Source organism: Ciona robusta, chromosome 5 (assembly GCF_009617815.1).
Source record: "Ciona robusta chromosome 5, ASM961781v2".
Lineage (NCBI taxonomy): Eukaryota > Metazoa > Chordata > Ascidiacea > Phlebobranchia > Cionidae > Ciona > Ciona robusta.
In genome coordinates, this window is record NC_143239.1 from 1,314,113 (window position 1) to 1,326,917 (window position 12,805).

General features: G+C 35.4%; 2 protein-coding genes across 2 annotated transcripts; one reads left to right on the forward strand and one right to left on the reverse strand.

Annotated features, from left to right (window-relative positions):
- The first annotated feature begins 52 nt into the window (after positions 1 to 52).
- LOC149735371 (uncharacterized) lies at positions 53 to 3,978 on the forward strand. Its single transcript, XM_089878921.1, has one exon. It carries the CDS (start codon positions 431 to 433, stop codon positions 2,483 to 2,485), a length of 2,055 nt encoding a protein of 684 aa, XP_089735047.1. The 5' UTR covers positions 53 to 430; the 3' UTR covers positions 2,486 to 3,978.
- Positions 3,213 to 12,330, reverse strand: LOC149735372 (serine/threonine-protein kinase OSR1-like). The gene is made up of 12 exons (XM_089878928.1): positions 12,036 to 12,330; positions 11,176 to 11,282; positions 10,787 to 10,895; positions 9,860 to 10,001; positions 8,171 to 8,336; positions 7,178 to 7,282; positions 6,778 to 6,911; positions 6,087 to 6,201; positions 5,656 to 5,772; positions 4,962 to 5,299; positions 4,606 to 4,727; positions 3,213 to 4,200 (listed from the first exon to the last, which is right to left on the reverse strand). Exons 1-12 carry the CDS (start codon positions 12,109 to 12,111, stop codon positions 4,049 to 4,051), a joined length of 1,683 nt encoding a protein of 560 aa, XP_089735054.1. The 5' UTR covers positions 12,112 to 12,330; the 3' UTR covers positions 3,213 to 4,048.
- Positions 12,331 to 12,805: the final 475 nt, after the last annotated feature.

The window sequence follows — 12,805 nt, forward strand, 5'->3', positions numbered from 1 at the left end:
TGGTATGTTGTGTTCGAATGTTTTCGCAAAAGCTTTTATAAAGTTTGAACTTATAAAGCGTGAAAATTCAATTTTAAAATAATGATTTAGGTAAAAACTGGCGTAAATACGTCACACCGGGGGTGAAATTGGGAAAATAAAATTTCCCCCTGTCATTATTGCGTAATTGTGTTCCTTTATAGGTAAAGTGATGTAATTTACGGTTGAGAAATAGCCTTGTTTGTCACAATGAAAATTTTGTCAATGGTAACGGATTTTTTATTTTACGTTATTGACAACCTCGTATTTTACGAATTGCCAGAATTCAGAAAGTTCAATTTATTGATCATTTCAAGCTATTCAAACTCTCTCTCGACTTCAGACGTTGGTCTACTAGCTCATACGCAGTTTTACAGGCTGTGAATTGGCGTTTTCGACCAGTCGCCTGAAAATGGCATCTGTTCTTGGAAGAACGAATCGTCTCCGAGATATCGTTTTCTTCATCTGTTTTGTTCTGATTTTGTTTGGTTTGGGCTACGTAACCTACACCGCTGTTCAGAATGGAAACCCGGCTCGTGTCTTTTGCTCTGCTGACCCTACCCTGTGGATGTGCGACTCCGTGGAGCGCCAGCCTACTCATGTTATGAATGTGAGTAGAGTGTCTAAAACTGTCAGCTATCTTTACGAGTCTTTGCTTAGTTATTGGGGCCGCCTAGTCTTTCAGTGCGTTGGAGTAGTGTTGTTTTCCATCGCAGTGATTCTGTTTATGATGTATATGCCCCCTTTCTTTAACCTTGCCATGACTGGTTTCGGTATTGGTAACACCTTTTTCTCGGCTGTGATCACCTGTTACCTTTGGAATTGCTACAGGAAAGTTTATGGGATAAACAGTGACGTCACAGTGGCTACTTTTCGTTACACAAGGATGCCTGACATTGGCATGTTTTCTTCCCTTTTCCAAACGGAACCGACCCTTTTACTTGGATTTTGCATTGGTTGTACCATTTTGGTGATGATTTTTTTGGTCGCTGTCGTTTTGTACATTAGACAGCAGAAAGACATCCCCGAAATGAGTTACAATTTTATCAACTCACGTCGACTAGTGCTTAATATCCCTGGATTGCTCATTGAGCCTTTGGTTACCGCTGTAGCCATCCTTCTGGTACTTATGTACTTCGTTTACATTTGCGCTTGTTTGTTTACTGCGCAGTCGTTTGGAATTTTTGATGAATTTGATGGATATTTTGCGAACCCAGATATGGGACGCTATATCCTCTTTGCTTTCTTGGTCTTTATTTGCACCTGGGGAGTGGTATTCCTTTATGGTTGCCAACAGGTTGTCGTCGGCTCTCTGATTGCGCGCTGCAATGAGGGTAGTAGAATGGGAAGATTCCCGACCCTTTGGGCTGTTAGGCAACTGTTGTGTTACAAACTTGGTACCGTTGCAAAAGGATCGCTGTATTCTTTGCTCTTTACTTTGCCGGTCATGATTATTGATTCTTTATTGAAAATACCGGCAATGAAACGCAACTTTTTTACACCGGTAAAAAAGTTGACCGCTTATTCTCACTCGAATACTTACGTATGTGTTGGCTTGTTCAACGATCCATACATGGCTGGCGGTAGACGCGCTGTCTACTTCGACGGTGCAGGGAACGACGGATTGGCCCGACAATGGGATATTGGAGCTGTGGCCTTTGCAAAGATTGCAGCAGTTATTGCATCCGTTCTAGTTGGCATAGTGTTTTCTTGGACTTCTGAGACAAAAGAAGAGCTGGTGGAAGCTCTATATTCGATTGCATTGGTTGCTGTTTTTGCTGGAGTGTTCGCCTCTAGCTATATCAGTAGTTTCCAAGCTGTGTTTTACTCTAGCGTACTTTGGGCAAGTGAGGACATGATTCCTTTTGTTGATGAGGACTCGAAGAAGGCTTTTGGATTGGTTTGGCTTACCAAGAGTTTGGTAAAACTTGACCCTCGTATCGTGATGAGCTCAGCTCGATCATTGTACAGACAGATCACCGGACATGGAAACCGCGTTTCTCCGATAATGATGATGGTGGATGTTGAATCTGGAGAGAAACGCCAAGAAGAAGATGCGAATGCTGTATTCAAATGCATGGAAGATGTCCTGAATGAAGTTGTGGCGAGAGCTATACAGGAAGCAAGCTGCTCCTCAAGCTCAGTGTCTGTCCCTATGGATCAAGTAGAATTCGTAGATGAAAAACCCGCGATGAAGAAGAAGGAACCCAAAATGGAAACAAAGGATGGCCAGCAGCAGCTCCAGGAAGCTCTTGAATGCTTCAGGAAGCTCTTCTTGCCAGTTGACTCTTCTCAACTTCCGGAGAGATCCCACAGTGCTCCACCCAGCGGCGATGGATGCATGATCGTTGATGAGACATTGGGAAGAAGTGATTCAATGCCCCAACTTTCGCAAACTGTTGCTATTGAAATTGACGTATTTGACGCAAGTGCTACTGATTGTAATGCCACCGTGCTCACTGTTTAAGCGTCAAATACAGCCTAGTCTACTTTGTGCATTGTATCTATCTATCTTAAACGCGCCTGTCGAAGCGCATCAGTGTTATTGGCAATTACTTGACACATGTAGCATCCATACTATGTAACTTTGCGGTTATTGTTAAAACATGATAGTAACGCGTATATAACTGACGGTTGTTGTTGCGAGCAGCGGCATTATATTATAGATCAATCAATCAATCATGCCCGTATGTTAATTAATAATTATTAGTGTTATATTCACATAATGAGCCTGAAATGTAGCTCAAACTTTGTTGTCTGGCTTGAACTGTAACACAAAGCTTATCGTTTCCATAGCAAGAAAATGCAAATAATAAAAACAACAAAACTCCATCTTTACCAACATTAACTTGTAAGCTTTTATTTTTTTTGTATATGCATAGTTTGGATACATTAGTTTAAGGACGATATAATTATTCTGCAACGTGTGGTAGGTAGAGCGGTGCTGTAGTACGACAACCACCCACGTAAGTTATCACATTTAATCACTATATATATCTATAGATGTGTATACAATGAGTAGACAGTTTTCAGTTAGAATCTTTATAAATGATTACGGCATAGTTTATACAAACTAAGCAGTTAACCAAAGGCATAACCTATTCTATTCATATGGTGGTACACCAATGGTTACACGTATTTAACAACACGCCAAACGCCAGAGCTGCCCATTAGCAACGGCAAGAATAAAAAGATTCGAATCATCTGCAAATGTAATGACGTAAGCATTGGACTTTTTACACGGTAGTGTTAAATTAGGACAAGCAATGGAACTAATGTTGCGCAATGGCAAAATTGTAAGCGTGTAATAAGAAGCATCACTCCGCTGGTCTTTGTTTAAATAAAGCAAAGGTAAAAGTGGAAAAATTAAAACAAACTACCATGGACGGTAGATCTTGAAACGGAAAGGACGCACGTGATTTTAAACATAGAGATAGCATATTAGTTTTGATAAGACCTCTATGTTCAATACGACTGTTGGCTCTATATTGCACAGTTACAGATTTCAAGAGAAAAAGAATAAACTTTTTCCATTTTCAGCGGTGCTTATATCTGGCGTTACTGTATAGGGGTCTCAACTTTGCAATACATAGGATGGGTTAATCATTTTGAGTATTCAGGTCATGTAGATGCTTAAATACTTATGTAGAAGCAGAAATACACAGATAGAAGGCACACTTATGATATTAAACCACGCCAAGCTTTTTCTAATAAAGAGAAACAAATTTTAAATAAAGCTTTTAAGTATCTACTCTGGGTGAAGTACATTTGCCTTATGGCTGAGTTAAAGCTTGTCCTGTAAAGCTGCAAGGCTCTGCACTAATGTACATGGCTGCTATGTTATCCAGTATTTGATATGCCATATACACTTTACATGTAATTTTGAAAAAAAAATTTAAAATTGTCATGTTCTGCTCCCTGTCAGAGGGAATTTTATGGAAGGTCTTGAACATAGAAGTAGCTGAACTAGTTCTACAACCTTGGAACCCATCCAATTGTGGTGAGTTTGTTAGGGGAATTGGGACCCCTGTCATTTGTTAGCATCTGATATACTAAGTTGGGCAAAACCAATCAAAGCTTTTTCATCGGGAAGTTGGTTTGGTTGGAGGGCGCCAGAGTGGAGACAGAAAGTGAGTGAAGATTGAGAGGTGGAACAAACCAGTTTAGACAGGTTTGCTGCAACTGAAAAAAAGAATAAGATATTTTATGATGGATGGTAATAAAAGTGTGGTGCACAGTTGCTAAAAGAATTAAAAAAAATGTATTATTTATATTCAGAGGTTAGGTCCCATGCAGAGCAATCCAGGATGAGGAACTTTGGGTGAGTCTACTTCAGAATAAATAAAAAATTGCTCAAAGAAATTCTGATTATAAAAATAAGTTTTGCTGTAATGGTAAATCGTGTATAGGAAAAGAAATATAATGTGTCCAGTGTCCACAAAACAGAGAACACAAATTACACTTGTATAATTTAATTCCATACAGTTGTAACTTTCATACACTCACAAAGTGGTGTCAATTCAGACAATTCTACAATCTTGTCTGATTAAAAAATACCTTTGTATTGAAATAGAATATTGTACCAACCTATTACTTTGTCCATCCCATCCACCAACCCAGCGCTCACCAGCTCTTGCGCAATCCCATCTGGAGTGTCTTGCCCGTGTTCAAACTCAAACTTTATGTCGTTTAACTCTTTTTGTGCATTTCTGTTAACAAATATATTAAATTAATAATAAAAGCACAACAGAAGCATTAGCACCATACCACCCTAGCACAATGGGTAGAGCCGTGACTCTTATATGTTTGAAGAACATATTACATAGAAACATGTTATTAAAAGTTGACCCATTCAAGATAACAAAAATTGTCTTTAGTGTATTTTTTGTCTTTAGTATATTTTTGCATGACTAAAACCAAAAAAGAATTAGAGCATTATTTACCTCAACCGTAGTACTAAACTAAGTTTTGGGGGGGGATTGGTTGGTTTGGGTTTCGTGTTGGTGTTGTCCGTGACCAGTGGTGGAGTGGTTGATGTCGGTTGTTTATTCTGAGCAGGTGGGGCTTGCTGGTTCTGTGGGGCCTGTTGGTTCTGCGGGGCAACTGGGGCTGTTTGACTCTCAAGTGTGGGTGGAGTGTAGAAGCTGGGGTGGGTGGGTGAGCTGGGTGAAACCGGGACCGAGGTTTGAGGTTCAGGTTTGTGAGGATCAACCACACCAGTGGATGCAATGGGTTGTGTTGCAGGAGTCTCTATTTTGTCCGTGGATGTGGAGTTAGGGAGCTGTGAGGGAAAATAAAGATGATCACCATGATTTGTTAGAGAGCATACAGTATGATAGGAAAATCATGTTTAAAAAGGTATTTCATGATATATAAACCCATACATTTATATAATATTCATTAATGAACGAAATATATGACTGATGAAATGTATAAACACATGTATATATCATTTATCTATGCAGGGGGGACTTATATTTGTTACATTACATATATTTTGTAGGTTTAAATAATTTAATACTTTCGCATTATAGCATTTCTGCAAATAACATGTTATTTTATACCAGGGTTTCTTGAGTTACTCAGCCTGCTATGTGCAAGACGTAAATTTAATGACAAACTTGCCCAACAACTTACCGTCAAATGGTTTGAGTTTTTGTTACTTTCATCACTTTCGTATTCATCATCACTCCACTCCCAAACTCCATCCTCATCTTTATGGAGTCTTCCACTTGATCCAGGAACTCTTTTTGGCTGAAGAAGGAGTTAATTTATAAAAGGAACATAGGTGTAACGTCCCACGATATAAACAGATATGTTGCACTATCTTATTCGCCGAATCCTGACCTAATGTGTTTCAAAACCTTTGTTATACCTAAATGTTTAATGTAAATTGAAATTACTGATCATGTAATAAAGTTTTCAAATAATACAGACATTAAAAACATTGCATACAACATGAGAAACAATAAAACTTGCATTCCTTGTCTTAAATAAATGTAAAAACATGATTTTAAACATCAACATTTCTTCTGTCAAGACTGAACACAAAGTGAATACGTACTTACAGTTTTGGATCTATCTTTTAAAGTAGGGGCAGTCGATAAAAGATGTTCCACCAAATATTCTTTATTCTTAGCTTTCTTAAAAAAAGCATCTTTAAGAAGTTGTGAAGCAGTTGGTCTGAAATGTAATTAGCCCCATTACGTATGCAGTATGATAATGTTTGTACATTAGTACATACAGAGGACAAACATTGATAAATACAGCTGAGGTAGTGATAGTGGACACAGTATTCGTTCAAACTTTTATATTAGTTTTGATGCCTTTTATTTGTTGCAATGCTGAATCAGAGGCTAGCCTGCCTTCCCGGTCACCCCAGGCTAAGTGTCTGTGTATATTTATACTCTCATGGGACAACTCCAACTGTAATGTGTTTAATCCTTATTACTGATGAAGGAAATTGAACAATTGAATTGGATTGGCTGGATTTTTTTAACAGAAATTATTTCATAGTGACACATTAACATTTAAACTTAAATCCAATGGATATCATATATGCAGATTGAAAACTCTCTGCTTTTTCATAGTGTATGAATATTACTTACGTCTTAAAATTACAAGTGGTAACTCATAAGCAGGCATGAGCAGTAAAAATAAATAAGACACACTTGCTATAATGACTGTTCTGTTACACAAGAATGAATAAGTGCCATTCATTTCATCCAGGTATAACTTTGCAATAACATACATATTCACCTTTTGTCAGGATCCTTCTGTAGACAACATTCAATCATTTTACGAAACTGTTTGCTGTATTTCTTGGTGAGACTTTTATTTTCCACCCCTGTGTCAAGACTTGGTGGATCGTTTTGTAAAGTCAGGATAAGAACCTGTTGTAATGGTTGATATTTATTTAGTGGAAAATTAAAAAAAACTTTATAGTTTTAAAAATTGTGAAAATGTAAAAGCAGTTGTTTAAATTACAAAAAAAAACTGATAACAAAAATTTTCAAATTTAAATAACAATATATATATACATAAAATTAATAATAAAAAACAGTTAAAACTGATAAAAAAGATAAGCCAAATTATAAAATATATTGACTAGCATTGACCCTTTTATGGGCGCTCACAATAATAAGTGAAACATGGATACCTTCATAGCTGGGTATCTATGATATGGAGCTTTCCCTGTAGCTAGTTCAATTGCTGTGATGCCAAAACTCCAAACATCAGCTTTTAAATCATATCCGTTTGCTGCCTACATGATGTATAGAAGTGTTGAGTAATTGCTTATAGTAATGCATTGGGTGTCGGGGTTGTACCAAATAAAAATTACTTTAATCCAGCTTGTCTATTATTCTATGTATTGGCTGGGGCTTCAAGCAAAGGACTAATGAGATCAGCGAATATATATTTATATATATACTCAGAACCATGTTAAACATACATATACTTCACATTATATATATGCTCTATGCAACATTCTTTGTAAAAAAGAGACAGTACTACTTAACAACATAATGTGATTTATGAGCAATTTATACAATATTAATGAAGAGAAATATAGATTTCTTATACATCTGCTTGGTAGGGTGAAAACATTGAAACACTGATTTTAATGAACAGAAATATGGATTTTCTTATACACAAAAGCTTGGTAGGGTGAAATATTTGAACACTGGTTTAACAGAGAAGAATAATTAAGCATAGCTTTTAACCCATTAGTGTAATTATAATGTAGGATTGAAATGGATTCCTGACCCATCAACAAACAATTATTGGTTATTTGTTAGTTTTAAAATTTATTATGGATCTTTGTGGTTTAAAACAATATAATTGTTGTTGATAATTGATATTAATATTTATGAAAATTATTTGGGGTTTTTCAATAATTTTTGATAAAACAACACCAACATAAAGTTAAAAATCTTTAAAAAAGCATTAAAAAATGTTTCAAACAGTAACTTAAACATTTATAATAAAAAATGCAGATGTAAAACGTTCTGACTTTTAACAACCTCACATTACTGCCATAAGTTATGAAGTATAAAAGTATATGCTGTAATGGTGACATAAACCTGGACTCCTGTGTTCGCAATATTTTAAAACATTTTTATGAATGTACACATTATAAAACAATGTTCACCTGTTCCATAACTTCCGGTGCCATCCAGCAAGGAGTTCCAACAAAAGTGTGACGAGTTTTATCACGTGACATGTTCCCACCCGTCGATATAAATGTACTCACTCCTAGATCGGCCAACATCACAGTTCCATCGTCACCAAGCAGAATATTGCCAGCTTTGACATCCCTGAAGTTCAAAAACAATTCAAATATGTTATATAGCCTATATTTAAAGGAACAGAAACTGAAAGACCACAAAATAAAAGGAAAACAAAGTAAATTTATGTGTTGTTGCCGCCAGGTTTTGTATGAAAGAGAAGTGTGAAAGAGAAGTTTGTTAATTGTTTTGTGATCTTAAAGTACTGCTATTTTGTCTATCATAGGTCGAGACATAATTAGGATGTAACACAAAGTGTCACGTACAGCCTGACAGCCACAATGATAGCAGTGTCAACGTCAAGCCTTGAACCCATATCTACTAAGCTACAGACAGCGGTGCCAACCACTATGCACTAATTTCAAACTAAGACATTTAACAGCATACCGTGGTGTCTCGACAAATGGCAACCAAAATGTTGGTACTTTTAAGATTACAAAACATAAGATCTCTTTCGCACATCATAAGATCTCTTTCGCACTTAAAGTAAATACACCTTCTAAAACACACACACTGACACACATTGATACATATTAGACTCTAGTTTACAAGTTTACCATAATAAAAGGGAAGTCCCACTGCGTCACTTTGCCCACTGAAGTCAAAATTCATTGCACAAAATCAAGCAAGCTTATATTAGCACTTAAATTTAAATTTTCTATGTTAACTACTGGGTGAAAACTGTTGCTTGGTATGTACTATTTACTGTATCGATGGCTCTATGTTGTAATATTGGTAAAAATTAGGACCAGGCTTTGGTGAAAGCATATATAAAATTTAAGTTATTTCCTCAAAAATGAAATTGTAGTAAAACATCACATAAAGCAGTTCATATGTCGATATCACAACCAAATACACCCATTACTAAATAAATCTGTTGGGAATGTGGTAAAACAAACATTACAATTGTTTGAAAGTTTTCACTAAATCAAACAAATTTCACTATGGTGTATATAGATCAAAGAATTGTCATTCACTATATTCAACATTAGTAGGATTATAATTTATAAGTTTATGACATAACAGTGTGGGCTCCTGTCTCTGGGTCCTGGGGTTACATTACACATTAAGTACAATCTTTGATCTTTATTTATTCAATTTGAAAGATTTTGAATTGGTAAAAATGTATAATAGGAAATGACAATTAAGATGAACTAGGAAGCCCCGAACTTATGTATCAACAATGGTACATAACAACCTTTAATGATAATTTATTCAATCTAAAAGGTTGTGGATTGAATTAACATTGTGCGTCATAATATGTATTATAGGAAAATGACAGTTAAAATGAACCTCAACCAGGTAGTCCTAAAACAATTTTTCTTAAACCATATTTTTACTAGACTTTATAAACTAAAATATAGGCCTAATCATGTTTAAAATAAAAACGAAGACAGTATATTTGGCACTGCCTTAAAATAATAAGTTAATGTACCAAATCAAAATCCTAATATAACACTATAAAAACAGTATAACTTTTTACACAGTTTTTAAATGAAGAAACTAATGTACCTTTATGGGTTAAACAAGAGTCATTAGGCATGCTACACTACCTGTGAATTTGTCCGTTTTTATGCAAGTACTCAAGGCCCTTTAAAACATCCCTTAAAATGGTGGCAATGATTGCTTCTTCTAGCACTCCAGTCTTGCTTTCACCAGCTTCTGTGCGATGTTTTATTACATCCAACACTGAACCTGAGATACCAGATGTTTAATCTTGTGATTTGTTTGTTTAGTAAGAGTGGTGGTATCACTGGTATGTTTATTTAAAGTGGTAATGACAGTTTTGTAGTAGACCTATACAATGGTAGAGTTTGGCAAACAAGAAAGAGCATCAAAACTCTTTAAAAACTTATGAGTAGTATTCCACAATACTATATACAATCTGGTGAATCATCAGACAGTGGAAAATTTTATTTATGTGTTTGATAATGTAACAAAAAAATTTACGATCCTGTAAATTTCCGTTGATTTACGGAAAATTCCCACGACAGTTGTAATTTTTGAAGTTAATCTCTAATTAGTTTAACTATTGCTTTGTTAGAGAATGTGGCCTTCGTTAAAAATATAATTATTTAATCTAATACAAAGGGGTTAAAAACCTTAGTTAAGCTGATTATAACAGTCATGAGTCTACATACAGCAAAATATGATTATAAAGTCATCTACATTTAAATAGCAAAAACTTTTTGACTGTCATTGAACAGCGAACACCTATGAATCTTTCAGCAACTAATCCATACCTGCCCTTTAGCCAATACACCACACATCAGTTATTGGATGAGGCACACATTCTACACCCAAGTCAGCATTAAGTAAAAACAGTGGTTTATCCTTAGTTTATTTTAGCACATGTAGATATATGGTTCTAAACTTCTAATATAGTTTGACAATGACTAAACATAAACAACATTTCTTATCTATTTTATAAAAAAATGAAATGTCATGATTTAGAAATATACCAAACATAATTTTCACACCTCGACCCAGCAGTTTCATGATCAGCCAGACTTCTGTCTTTACCACAAATGCTTTGTAGAAATAAACAACATTTGGATGTTTGCATTGACTCATTGCCTGCACCTCTTTCTGTAAAAATTAATATAAAGTGTGAAATAATGATATTGTTAAACATTCTATTATGTTTGTAATAAAGTGGTAAAAAAATCAAGCAAGTTTTATAAAAGTAAGTAATAAATGATCTAAAATCATGGCTATTTTCTGCAAAAAAGAACCACAACCATATAAAAGCATGCAACAAAATCTTATATAGTAATTAGCAAAGAGCGCAAACAATCACAAATAGTTTAAGGTTGCAAAAATAGCTTTAAATAACATGTAATCATATACGAAATACTATTTTACTGACCAAGAGCTCATCTTGGTTTGTTGACTCCAATGAAATACGTTTAATTGCGCACATTTCATTGCGAGTCTTGCAATATGCTGCTTGTACCACAGCAGTGGCTCCATGACCTGTATTAAACAGTAATGGTTAGGAGAATGTTGTTACAACACAATTTTTATTTATCCCTTGGCATGCAGTAGTGGAGATCAGGTTAAAAAATACAAGGAAGAAAAGGGAATGACAACCAAACGGCAGTGGTTATACACGTGGAATATAAGATAAAAGTGTGGCTGCTGAACTAACATTACAGTATAACTTAACTCGTATTAGGTTGTCTTTAATTAAAACAAATTAGAATGTGACTAGAAAGAAAAGTGAGCATAAAAATGACCCGTACACTGGGAAAGTCTGCTTGAAAAAAGTTTGCTTTATAGATTAGATCATGATGGAAAAAACAAAATCCTTCAAAAGAAATCCCACTGCATGCAGCTATACAAGAGGTTTTGGGATTGTCAAAATTTAAAAATGAGCTGTACGATGGTTAGTTTAACCAGTTTGCAATATTAATAATAAATAATTGTTAAAAAATTTACTAAAATTAGGTAAAACAGACAGGGGTACACATGTGCCAGTGATATAAATGGAGACACCACATACTCATAAAGGCATTGCTTGTTATAGGTATTTACAAAGTATGTACTGTACTACCAATCTATCATAATTTAACAGTCGCTTAAAATGTTTGTTGGTGACAACATTGTAAAAACATAAGGACATATTTTCCATAACTAACTGATCAAGAAAGAGTATTTTAACTTGGTTTTAAAACTGGTTAAGTAGAAAATGTTAGTATTTAGAATTTCTAGATATATCAGGCCTACCAATCACTTCTTGTAAATCGTATTCATCTTTATTGACTGGCCATGGAACCTCTTCTTTGGGTGTAATGGCAGACATAGCCTTCAAGACAATACGACCCTTTCCAACCTACGCTAACGTATAGATGTACTTTCGTTCTTTTTGCCTGAAACAAAACGCTGTAATACTGCAAAGATACTTCGGCCTGTGTATAAATTCCGTTACGCAGATACGATGACGACAGTGCACTTATGACATATGAGCGTTTCAGCGCGTGGCTTGTACACCGATTCACTTTCCCGATTACCAGAGTACCAACATCGCCTTTTTCTGCTCTATTTCGCGAAGAATGAATGCGTCAAACCCCGCGGGTGTGTGAATGCCGCACCTGACTGATAACCGAAAGTAAAATCTAACGTAATTATCAATTGTATTAAAACATAAATTTTCGTATGGGCTGTACGTGTCCATTTGTTCGACATTTTTACAAATACTTTTTTAACTATCCGGCTAATTTGGTACAAACTACATCTATCTCTAATTTGCAGTTAATAAATTCATGCTTCGTAATGTTCTATAACTTTCTAGTATTTTTACTAATTTACCGGTGGAGGCTTTAGCGTGATATATTGCTTGTTTTGCCCAAGGTTTTGCCACACGCAGACTCGGTCTATTTCTTGCATACGTCAAGATCTGCCATGCGTAAATGGGTGGCAAATTGTTTTTACAGCAATACTTGCCAACGAGAAGATAAAACCGTTAAAAAAGATTTAATAATCTTTATCTAATACAA